Source organism: Lepidochelys kempii, chromosome 5 (assembly GCF_965140265.1).
Source record: "Lepidochelys kempii isolate rLepKem1 chromosome 5, rLepKem1.hap2, whole genome shotgun sequence".
Taxonomy (NCBI): domain Eukaryota; kingdom Metazoa; phylum Chordata; order Testudines; family Cheloniidae; genus Lepidochelys; species Lepidochelys kempii.
This window is the reverse complement of record NC_133260.1, coordinates 98,367,419-98,380,064: the sequence shown is the minus strand read 5'-3', so window position 1 is coordinate 98,380,064 and position 12,646 is coordinate 98,367,419. Positions and strand designations below refer to the sequence as shown.

The following is a 12,646-nucleotide window of genomic DNA, read 5'->3' as shown; positions in this document are numbered from 1 at the left end:
TCCTCAGAGGTTAAGAACAACAATTTTTCTCCCTCCTCCTTATAACAACCTTTTACGTACTTTAAAACTGTTATCATGTCCCCTCTCAGTCTTCTCTTCTCCAGACTAAACAAACCCAATTTTTTCAATCTTCCCTCATAGGTCATGTTGTCTAGATCTTTCATCATTTTTGTTGCTCTTCTCTGGACTTTCTCCAATTTGTCCACATATTTCCTGAAATGTGGTGCTCAGAACTGGACACAATACTCCAGTTGTGGCCTAATCGGCATGAAGTAGAGTGGAAGAATTACTTCTTGTGTCTTGCTTACAAGACTCCTGCTAATACACCCTAGAATGATGTTTGCTTTTTTTGCAGGGTTGACTCTTACACCTCTATAGTCTGTACTGTATGGCAAAGATACAAATATCAGTATATGTCAGCATTAAAATTGGTATGTAAAATCCACATCCAAAGTATGACTCCTTTAAAATGTGCTAAACCACTAGTTCAAACAGTGGAAGTCTCACAATGTAGTTTCCCCTGTGTTTCCCAAGAAGTGTGACAGCTAGTTCTTCTGTTAGGTCTGACAGGACTAGTTTAAAGTGGGTACTTTGCTGAAGAAAAGTATATGTTCAGATCTGATTTTTGAAAAATAAGCTGCCCTAGAAACTAGCAGTTGCCAACTCTCAAGTGTGAGCAAGTGACCACAGCCCCTATAAATCTTCATTTTTGGTTTAAAAAGCCTTTTGGAATGCAGGCAAGTGTTATTTAAGAAGACTCTATAGCCAGAAAGAAAGAGAAGGGCAAATGGAGATTTCTTTGCAGATATTTATGTATTTTTGTAGGCTAAGTATGCCAGTTCCATTACATTAAACTGTTGGTATCGTCTGCAGCTGCTGACTGTATAGTTTGAATGCTGTGATTGAATTACTCTGGGTAACGTGGTTAAATCATTGTGTTATCTTGGAGGTTAGCTACACTGGATGCTATGGCTAAATTTCTGGCATCTTTGGCAGAAAAACACTGTCCCAGCTCAGGATTTTGTGAACTATTACAATACCTGGTGGTTATTTTTTATGTAGCTGATTACTATAAGACCCCATCTCTAACACTGCTTGCAATAGCAAAGTGAACATCTCAATGACAACAACAAAACTGGGCTACAGAGAAAGGTGTAGGTAAATATTTTGGACCATGTACACAGCTATTTGCAGCACTGCTGTAAAGTTTTAAAATGCATTAATGCAAGTTGTCAGCCATCTGACTGCTAAAATGTTCCAGTAAGGAGAAGTCTACTAAATATTCAGAGTTAGGTGGTCCTCTATTTGCTCACCTTCTCACTGTCAACAGCAAATATGTTGCACCTTTGGTCTTTCATCCAAAATTTGTGAGATATAAGGGAGAGAGTGGGAGGAGGAAGAGGCAGTGATGAAAATGGTGCGTTAATGAAATCCAAAATTCTTTCCATCTTTAAGAGCGGAGCTTTGCTTTTAGGCCCTGATTTAGCAATTTTGAGCATGTACTTAAATACCATTGAAGTTACATTGATGTTAGTAGGATCTGAGTATGACTTAAAGCTGAGCATATGTTTAACTGCTTTGCTGAATGAGGGTACAAAAGTGTTGGTCATTTAAACATGCCAATTAGCAACACAAAACAAGCCAGTCAGAGACTTGGCTGAAAACAAGCACTGACATGGCCTGATTTTCAGAAGGGCTGAGCACCAACTTCTCCCACTGATGATGTGTCCTGTGAAAATCAGGGCATCAATATAAGACCATCCTTTCCCTTCTTTCTGTAAATGCTTTATACTTACAGCTAAGAGTAGACGATCTCTTTCAATTAAGTCAGCTAGTTTATTTAAGAGCCTTCCCCGTTCCGAAGCATCCATTGTACGCCATGGCGACCCAAGCTGGAAAGCTTTTCTCGCTGCTTTAACAGCTTTGTCTATGTCCTCCTGTGTGTGAACAATATGGAGATTTATTTGATTCTGTTATATAATCCTGTTTTTTTCCTATCTGTACAGCACCTTAAGTGTGCTAGGCATTTTGCAGAATAAATACAAGACATCAAACTTGCTGCAAGCAACTTACAGTCTAATTAGAGAACACTCATTTTACATCAGTTTTTTTCAAACATGCTCACTATCACTTGAAAAGTTTCCCAGTTATATGAAGTGATATAGGAAACAGCTGAAGTCTCAAAGCCCATACATAAAAGTATATTAAGGAACTCCACTTTTAAGTCTAGATTTTCAAAAACTTACCCCCCATTTTAGCACCCCCTGTTATTTGCAGGTGTAACAATCTATTTCAATGTCCAGGTAGCTGCCCGTACCCACAAATCAGGCATCTAAACATCTAATGTAGCCTAAATTCTAGACATAAAACCGCCCAAAGGCTTGGTTAAGGCCAGATTCAAAATATGTCCCAAAATATTTCATATGATGATCACAAATGTATTCTTTGGAAAACAAATCATCTTTGTTTTTTTAATTGAAAGTGCAGGACCTAAGCACCCTAAATCATGGAAGCGTCTGATTAATTGACCAGGTTTTAATTGCCAACCCTAAGCACTCCACAATGCTGGCACTGTCTCTAAATTAAACATGTTAACTTGTCAGCCTATGGCAGTTTTTATAATACTGTTTATTATTAATCTTTTGGCTTTCACAACAATGGAGCAATGTATATTTCACTGTGCGGGAATTGTATCTACATGGAGGGTGTTCTAGGATGCAAAAAGAAGCAATTAAAGGCCTATTTAGAAATGATTTTCAGTATTTGGGAGTTTGTCATACTTCACACATCCTGCTGCTCCTTTTCCAAGTAAAATACCAATGGAGGTTCAATTCAGCCCTTTGGTTTTTTTGAAAGAATATTTCTAGAAAAAGTAGGAATCTATCTGTAGAGCAATTTGCATGTAAAATTTAAGCAGCAACTTCTGAAAATTTGTCCCACACTGTAATTTGCCTGATTCTCCTCTCACACTGGTGTAAATCAGGAGTAACTCCACTGAATTCAACACTAGGGTAAAATTGTTGTGAAAGGTGAATCAGGCCCAATATTTTTAATCAATATTGATAACTGAAATTGAATTATCCTTCAATGACTTAGTGAGGGACAAATCATGTCACAGAGAGCCCAGAAAGCAAAAGAACCAGTGCAGACCTGCTATGCAGGCAGGATCTTCCTACAGTGGGTATTTACTATCACAGCACAGACAGCTCCACAGTGGCTCTCTGTGTCCAAGTCAGCATGAGGTTTGGGGGCAGGATGAAGGAAAGGAGTGCGTGGAGCAGGTGGATTCATGACCATGTAGCTCTGCTGACCAATCCCACCTACATGGGAAGGCACGGTAGCTATGGGGAATATTGAGGCTACAATAAAGCTAATATTCCGCTAATATTTTGTAGCCTGATGGAGAGGATTCCTTCCCTAAATGGAAGCTACCACATGCATAGACCATGTAGTTGGACATTGTGAAGGGATAAGGATTTGATCCCCAATTGAACATTTATACTTTATCATGGATGAAACAACTATATACACTGTATGATGGAATGTAATCCATGTACTGATTTAGACATAATGTTTTCCTACGAGTGTAAAAATCAATGGTACACAATGTCTCTATGGTATTACGCCCCACCCCTTCACTCAGCATGAATACCAGGGGAAATGCACAGCAGAATGAGGGAACATCCACCCTACAAGCCGATTGAGTAGCCTTGTAGCTGCTCTGCAGAGGCAATCTCAGCTCAATGGCTGAAGTAGCCTCCATGTACCCTTAATGTGGCCCTGCTTTGAGAGAGAGGATTGAATGGTCTGCACAGTGGCAGATCCTCTTCCTCACTCCCACAAATTCACAACCCATCTGATCCACACATAAGCCAATAGTGAGTTGTGGGTGCTCAGCACCTCTGACAATTAGGCCATTTATTTAAGTGCCTAGTTTTAGGCACCCAAGGGTGAAAATGTTGGGCTAGACCATTTAAAATGGTCTCAAATGCTCATTTTAATTAATTGTGATTCCAATATCATATAATGAATAGAATTTGCAGATCTAGTTGTAAAAAAAAATGCAAATATGTTCAAGACATTTTCCATCATACTTGTTGAAATTTCAAAATTCTCCCATGCACTCTGTCAGATATTAATGACCCAGAACAACTGTATAAAATAATAATTAATACTGTTTAATTTTATGGTGCCTATTGGCCTAAGGATAATAGATGCTTTTAGTCTATATATGATCAAATGCTTATTTTTGCAGTGATCTTTTCTACAGTAAAAAATAGCTAGTTAGAATCCATAAAACCAGAAAGCAAAACAAAAATTCAACTAATTAATCCTTTGAGCAAAAAATATAAAATATAAAACTGTTCTGTCAGTTGTATGAGACTTAATTTAACATAGAAAATCTACACCAAGAGACAGAGACAGATAATTATGCACATGGCCAGGCTTACTAGGTTTTTTTTTTTTTTTTTTAACACTTGTTATAAATGTGCATTTACTTTACATCTCACTGACCATTTGTTAAATAAATGTAGTCATGCTTTATTATTACTAGGGGCCTTCAGGATTAGTGAGCATAGCCTAAAAGAGCCATCTAACTGAAAGGAAAACCATTCCCATTCACATATGTGTCTGTACTTTGTAATCTTCACTTAAAAAAAAAACACACTGAAAGGCAGTGTACAGCTCTCTGTTAACTCTATTGTACATACAAATTAAATTCCTAAAATCTCTTGGCTAAAGACTAGACTCTAGAATATTAGGTTTACAATGACTGTAATTTATTAGATTTGTACATTTCACTAGACAATTTAGTTAATAGCAGTTGTCATTACACATTAGTTTACAAAATTACTGCATATGAAGCAAACCTGTATGCTGAACAGCATTATCTCTTTATTTAACGAGTTGTTAGATTGCTTGTAAAGAATGAAAGCTACAAGAGTTTCAAATGTTAAGTGAACAGTTGCAGGTCATGAGTAATTTAATTTGAGGATGATCAAATATCAGGCCAACCTGATTTGCAATGTAACTTGATTTTTAAAGATTAAAAAGAGAAGTAGTAGAAGGTGTCATAAATATAAAGGGAAGGGTAACAATCTTTATGGATGCAGTAATATAAAATCCCTCTTGGCCAGAGGTACAGAATCCCCTTACCTGTAAGGGGTTAATCAGTTCAATTAACCTAGTTGGCACCTGACCAGAAGGACCAATGGGGAAAGAAGATACTTTCAAATCTGGGAAGGCTTTGTTTTTGTGCTCTGTGTGTGTTCTCTCCGAGACAGAGAGAGACCAAGCAAGTAATCCAGCTCCTTCTGAAATGATACATCTAACATTACAGAAATAGTAGGTAATAGCAAGGAATGTGTTAGATTATCTTTTGTTTTAGCTTGTGAATTTTCCCTGTGCTAAGAGGGAGGTTTATCCCTGTTTTTTGTGACTTTGAAGTTTTGCCTACGGGGGAATTATCTGTGTTTTAAGTCTTATTACTTTCCATCCTGATTTCACAGAGGTGCTTCTTTTACTTTTTTTCTTTATAATAAAGTTCTGTTTTTTTAAAGAATGTGATTGGTTTTTAGTGTCCTAAAAACCCAAGGGTCTGGTCTGTGCTTGCCTTGTTTACCTATCTGGTTGGTAGATTACTCTCTAGCCTCCCCAGGAAAGGGGGTGAAGGGGTTTGGGGGAATATTTTGGGAAAACAGGAACACCAAGTGGTCCTTTTCCTGAATCTTTGTCTAACTCACTTGGTGGTGGCAGCAGTACTCATCCAAGGACCAGGAAGGATTTGTACCTTGGGCAAGTTTTTAACCTAAGCTGGTAGAAATAAGCTTAGGGGGTGTTTCATGCGGGTCCCCAAATCTGTACCCTAGAGTTCAGAGTAGGGAGGGAACCCTGACAGAGGGGTAGCACTTTACATGAAAGATACCTACAATGCCAGTGAGATACAATCAAGAGTGGTTATGAAATTCTTTGGATAAGGACAAAAGGAATGAAAAATGAAGATGAAGCCACACTGAGCATCAGCTACAGACAACCTGGACTGGAGAAGGACAAGAATGAAAAATTCCAAGACCAGATTTCATAGGGCCAGATTTACTAGGTTTTTTAAAAAAACAAAACACTTGTTATAGATGTGCATTTGCTTTACATTACATGGAGTTTTTGTTCAATAAATGCAGTCATGTATCCAACATCATGAGTCCTCCTGAGATATTTGACACCACAGGAAACCATTCTCATGAGGGACTTTATCTAGCTATCTATTTTACAAGAAATAGATCCAAACTTGAATAGCAAAGATGTTCCAAACATTGCCAGGTATCTTACAATCAGCTCTTATGCTTGGACACCTATCAGACAATCACACTTGGACCTGAATCCTATCGTCAAATCTATGGTACAGGTTTCTGGTAAAGTGCTGAAACCTGTAATTTAGAATCCACAGAATTATGCTGCAGACAGAATATTTTATGCTGGATCTGGATCAGTACCATATTAGGGTTAAATGATTACTGGAAGGGGATGGGAAGCTGAGCAACAGCTCCTATGTATTCAAAGGCTGAATATATAATAAAGTAAACAAATGATTTGGTCTAGTAAAAAGCGATAAAACTGGGAGAAATCCGAGAACATTAAGGGGGCATTTAGGCTGAATATGAAGGGGTTTTTGTGACAGTGAAACTTTGGGTATGTCTACTCTGCAAAGTAAGCCCGGGCCCAGATTCAGACTTGAGCCCAAACCCTCTTCTGTTTACACACAAATCTCTTGGGCTCAGACCTAGGTTCTAGGACCCTGCAGGGGTGGAGGGTATGGACCCAGGATTTAAGCTCTGTTGCTTTACAGTGTAGATGCAGCCTACTCTGACTTGGTCCTGAGAGTCTGCCAAAAGTATCCCATAGTTCCATGGGCCAACTTCCTTTGTCCGCTCTGTCCTTAGCATCTCCAATCCACTCAAGGGAAACAGACAGAATCCCCATTGGTGTAATGCAGCAGCTTGATAGGTCAGTGTTCAACCCGTCCATTGTCTTCCCAACACTGAGCTACAAACCCACCATGAGACTCTTCTGGGTTTGCAATAAAGGCTGAGCAGAAGAAGTCTTTTGCAAAGCGTACTGCTTCATGGTCATGGGAGCACAGCCAGATTTGGGTAAATCTCTGGTATAAAGCCAGCAAAACTGTATCCTTTAGTCAGAGTACTTAGAATGACCACGTGTACCAGGAAATAGCAAAGAAGCTGGCAGCATTGCAAATTTACTGGCTTGGTGACCAGTTCATGGAGTGGATTAACATTACTCTGGTCTCAAACCAGGGATCAGAACTGCACCTTGGGCAACTCACTGACTTCATGACCGTTTTATGAGGAGTTTGACTGAAAACAGTGAACTGTGGGAAGGGGAAGGGGAAATGTTTTCCATTTACTAATCTAGTCCATGTCAGTTAGAAGTAGTCCATGCAGTCCATAGGTGACAAAACTCTTTGTGCCATATTTGACTAGAGTTTGAAATTTGGTCCAGAAATGTGGCTGGGGAAAGGAGTGGGGATAAGGAGGATGGCTGTGGAGTTCTATGTGTTTGTGGGCAGCCATAACAGGCTAAGCCATGCGGAAGCTAAGAAATCATCCTGTTGATTCAGTCATGAATTATGACCCAGTTCCTGGTGCTGATAGCTGTAAACTTTTCTTGAAACAGGAACTCCAGATAGGCAGTCACATTTCAGAAAAGGAATCATTTTCCTGGGCCACCTTGGTAGCTGACCAGCCAACTCCACTCATAGATGTGCTGTTCAGTCACTATACGTATGAACACTTCAGCTGCATACGCTGCAGGTTTCTGACCAGCAGACTAGAATAACATCTCTCTGTGTCAATTGGGCACAAAAAGGACTGTTATGTCCTCCAAAATATGGAAGGCCTGAAATGATAGAAAAAGCTTTTGGAGCTCAGCCACTGATGCTCCCACCTCGCAAGGCCAAGTAGTTCTACAATTTTTAGAAAGCAAAAACCAGCTTTCAAATTAACTTTCCATTGTTCCTGTACTTCTGTTGCTGGGATTAAGCAGGCTGTGTCCAGGGAGCTTCTGTGGTCTGAAGCTTGGAAAAGTAACATTTTAAGTCCTTGAAATACAACAAGAAATTTGTCTATGCTCCTGCTCTGAGTTTATCTGAGACAATATCCCTCTGTATCTTGTCCTGTTCCAGGCCCCTTGACCTCTTCTTGGCTGCAGCACCTCCACCGCTCACCTATACTGCAGCAGAAGCCTGAACCTTCACCTTGCACCTTCACAGACTGTTTCCATGATGAACATATGGTTGAAATTCTGGAGTTGGCCAACAAGCAGGTCCAGCACCAAAGATGGAGGGACTTATAGAGAGAGGAAAGTCATGGCGAGAGGCAAGAGGAAAGGCTCAGGTTTGAGGGCAGGATTTCAACATGGGAGCTGTCTCTTGTTTTGCAGTTCCTGGAACAGGAATGGTGGCTAAAGGTAGAGGACAGAGCTGAGCAGCTGATATCACTAATGGCCACAAGAGTATCAGCTCTTGCTGCATCACTCATATCGGAGCTTGACTCTCTTTCACCGTGCCTTGTGATGCAGTCCAGAAACAGCTGGGAAAAACTCCATGGCTGGGTGGCCCACGCAAGCAGGCCCCATGAACGACTGGGAAAGGCAACTTTGCCCCTTGCTATCCTCCATATAGACCCCCTCCCATCTCACCCAGCACCGAGTGGCAAAAGGGAAAAGAAGGGCAAGGAGAATAGGGGGTGGGGGCAGGGGACATGCAACAGTAGGGGGTTTCTGTTTGCTCTTGTTCATGCGCTTTTTTTTTTAAAAAAAGGGTTCTGTTGTGTACTGGTGTTTTGGTGTGGTAATGGCCACTGGCCTTCCTGGCAATGGGTTAACGGCGTACTTTCCTGATACATGTTTATAAATAAAGCTTTTGATTTTATCATCAAGAAAGTGTATTGCTATCACTGCATCACATCACACAATGTACATTTCAAATTATAAAGGTAAAACACATGATTAGGGACGATTAGGAATTAATATGCAAACACTAGTCCTCTAAACAGTTAGCTACCTCAATCCGTATTTTAATCACTTCCTTACGTCAGTCCATACTGTGGACCAACCACCCAACCCCATTCGGGAAGTGGTCATAAGCATATTGCATGACAATCAACCTTCCACCCCTCCCCAACCTTCCACCCCTCCCTCACCATCAATCAATGAGTTCCATCCACCCACCCCCGACAAGCACATTCACAAATGTACTATTCTTCTTCTTCCATTGGGCCATGCAAGTTTATAATGTGCGAGCACAAAGCATCCCTGACTTCTGCCTGGGTACATCCAGCTCCAGCAGTGGCTTCTGACTGAGTGTACTGATTCAGTGGCCCCTATCTGTCATAGCTCCATTCAGGAGGAAATGACTCGCCTCTGGCTTTGCAAAGATTGTGAAGAGCACAGCAAGCCACAGTACAGCATTGACGGTAATACAGACACTGGAATCCAAATGGGTCATAAACATCTCCAATGGGATTTCAATCTGCCAAAAGCACTTTCAACAACCATTCTACACCAGCTGAGAGCGTAATTAAAACATCTTTTGCCAGGGCTTCTAAAAGCAAGGTACAGTTTCATAAGTCAAGGCAAAAGGGGTTACATGGGGTCCTCCAGAAAATGGTGTGGACAGTGACTCTGTTGATGACAGTGTCATCTGGTGGATGTAGCGTCCCAGCCTGTTTATCCTCAAAGTCACAAAAGGGACTGACCTAGCCTCTGGCCATCTCACTTTTTTAGGGTAATTGTGGTGTGATCACATTTGAAGATTCAGCCCAATAAGCATTTCTTTATGGCTGTTGACTTAGTGGGAGTTATGAAATATACAATGAAAACAGGACTGGGTACTTAGTATTAAAACAGGTGCAAAATATTTCTAATGAAATGCAAAAGCCCTGAAAAATTGTATTTTCTGCATTTTGTTATTAATTTCACCACGGACCCATCTATATACACAAAACTCATTATTTGTGTGCAAACTTTTCTAAGCAAAAACGGGCCAATTTTGAGGCCAAAAATGATGTCACAAATGAGAAAACTTTATAGAAACAGAAAAAATGTGTGCCTGCATGTGCCTGTGTATCCATGCATGCTCGGGAATGAAGATTCACAAAGGCAAATATTTGCATGGATGAAAACATTAACAGATAAAACCAGTAATTTTTTCCACAGGTCTAGTTAAAAGTTTTTCTACAGTTGTCAGCTAGAAATAGAACACCCTCATCTCAGGCTTCCTTTTAGAGAGTTCATCCAAAAAATGTCTCTGGATATCAGTCCTAAAACTATGGAAACAAAAGAGCCTGCTATATTTAAACATATCTCTCTGTACTTGATAATGTGCACTGAAACTAGATAGTATTATTAAGCAAAGTCTTTTCAAACAGAAAATTATACAAAATTATGAAAAGATACGAAAGTTGCTCTTCAGCTCTTCAGGTTCCATTCCAGATTTTTGAAATCTGTATGTAAGTGTATCTTTTTCCCCCTAAATGGTCTTATACATGGCAAAATAAGTACATTTCTCTTCAGCTATTACCACCTTTTGCAGTCCTCCCATCAAATCTTAACAATTAGGAATGTATGAGCCAGATCCATTTCACAGGAACTGGTGCTGGTGATCCAGCAGGCAGAATTCATCACTGCAAATCTGTATGAAATCAATGATCCACTGTGCTGTAAGGATGCACTCTCTTATTGGAAGTGTCATCATTCACAAAAGACATACATACAGAGTTGTGACCACTTGTTAGCAAAGATTCCCTGACATTTTATATATGAGTTAAGGGATTAACGTGGCTAGCGTGGCCAAATACCAGTGTGGCTGACTATTGTAACTGTCCTTACATAGTACATGCGCTTAGTGTGAATAGAACTGTTAAGAAAGGCTTTCACAGTAAGCAAAACTTTGAAATAAATCAGTCAGTGATGAATACATTGTATCCCAGTTATTTTCATGGTATCAGGTATGTCATTATATCTTCACTGAAGGAACAATCAGAAGAAGGAGCTGGGCAGTATGGGAGGAAAGAATACAGACATAAATAGCCAGAATAATAGTAAGATGAATCAAGAAAACAATTAGCCAAACACAGGGTTTGGGGCTTTGTTTCTTAAATGTTCTCTTTTTTCAAGTTTACTTGAGCGACTAAATCCTTTTCCAGATTCACAAACTACTGTACACTGGAGTAGTGGCTGATAAAAAGGTCTTGCTCCTGATCTCAGCGTAATCAATAGCAAAGCTGTCATGGAGCCAAATGCTCTGCTGGGGGAAGCTGGTATAGCTCCACGGAAGTCGTGGAACTGTGTCAATTGGCACCAGCACAGCATATGTCCCATTGCCTTGCAAGTGCTGGATTGGATACAAAGAAAGCAGTGACATGGCAAAGCTTTAAAAACCTACCTTGTCTCCTTCTTCAACCTCACAAATTTTATCTCCAGTTGCAGGGTTATAGACTGCAAATTTTTTGCCATTAGTTGCATCATGCCATTCATTATTTATAAATATCTGCAAAGAAATAAGGAAACAAAGAGTGGAACATCATCAATAACACAGATATCGTCGTGGTTTATTACTTGTTGCAATGAAATATTAGTATGGTGTCACCTGATAGCTATCCAACGATCCTTTTTTGTTTTAGGTCCCTATGCATCAATGGGGAATAGGCCCCTTCGAGTTCTGCAGAGTAAATACGGATAAATAAATGTGGAATTTTAAAGATTTTGAAAATTTCAGTAACATTCACCTATCTGCTTCGAGTCACCAATGACTTAAAAAATGCAGACATTCGCTCATGGCTTTCATCTCATATAATAAAATAATTGCTTCTTTAAGATCATTGGCACTCAGGGAACTAGCACAAGTGGATAGAAGGCAGTATATGACCTACAGAGCCTTCTATCCACTTTCACAACTACTGCAGCTCCTCTAGTATTAATAAACCCCTTCAACATGGGTAGAGACGGCAGATGGAATGGTGTAGCAGTATATTCTCCTGTCCTGCTCCGCAGGCATACAGGAATCTCTTTGAGAAACTGAGCTCTGTGCTGCACAGGGAATGTAAACTCCCTGTATAGCCCTCTTGAAATCCTGTCTCCCTTTTGCCCAGCAGAACCACACAGGTTTTGCTGCCAGGGGAGCCTTTGTGTCTCAGAGGCAGAAGATTTGTCACCTAACAGAAGACGACAAACAACTAGGTCAGAGCAGTCATAGATGTTTTGGAGAGAGCAATTTTATTTAACTGTTTATCTAACTTTTCTTTCATTTCCTTTCAAACAACATGTGTCTCTTAAATGAAAGACAACACTAAAGTGCTGCAGCCAATTTAATGAAATCTACAACAAAGAAGGAACCATTGAGGCATAGTGCAAGAGCAAGAAAATGTGGTTTGTACACTCCTTTACTTCCATATCACAGGAGAAAAATAAAAAGGAACTCTAATCTCTGTGATTTTATTTCCAAATCCCTCTGGCCTGCGGACTGGTGCTTCATTTAATATGATCCTAATAAAAAGCTTATTTAAAAGCAGAAATGTAATGATATTAATCTTTTACAGGAACTAAGGAATCTATTTCATTTCATGGAGGAGTA

General features: G+C 39.9%; 1 protein-coding gene across 1 annotated transcript in view; it reads right to left on the bottom strand.

Annotated features, from left to right (window-relative positions):
- The window catches only part of ALDH1A1 (aldehyde dehydrogenase 1 family member A1), a 52,394-nt gene that overhangs the window by 25,848 nt on the left and 13,900 nt on the right, over positions 1–12,646 (bottom strand). Inside the window, exons 2-3 of the mRNA XM_073345141.1 lie at positions 11,459–11,563; positions 1,797–1,937 (exon numbers count right to left, since the gene is read on the bottom strand). Of these exons, the coding sequence (XP_073201242.1) occupies positions 1,797–1,937; positions 11,459–11,563 (246 nt within the window). The remainder of the gene's footprint in view (positions 1–1,796; positions 1,938–11,458; positions 11,564–12,646) is intronic.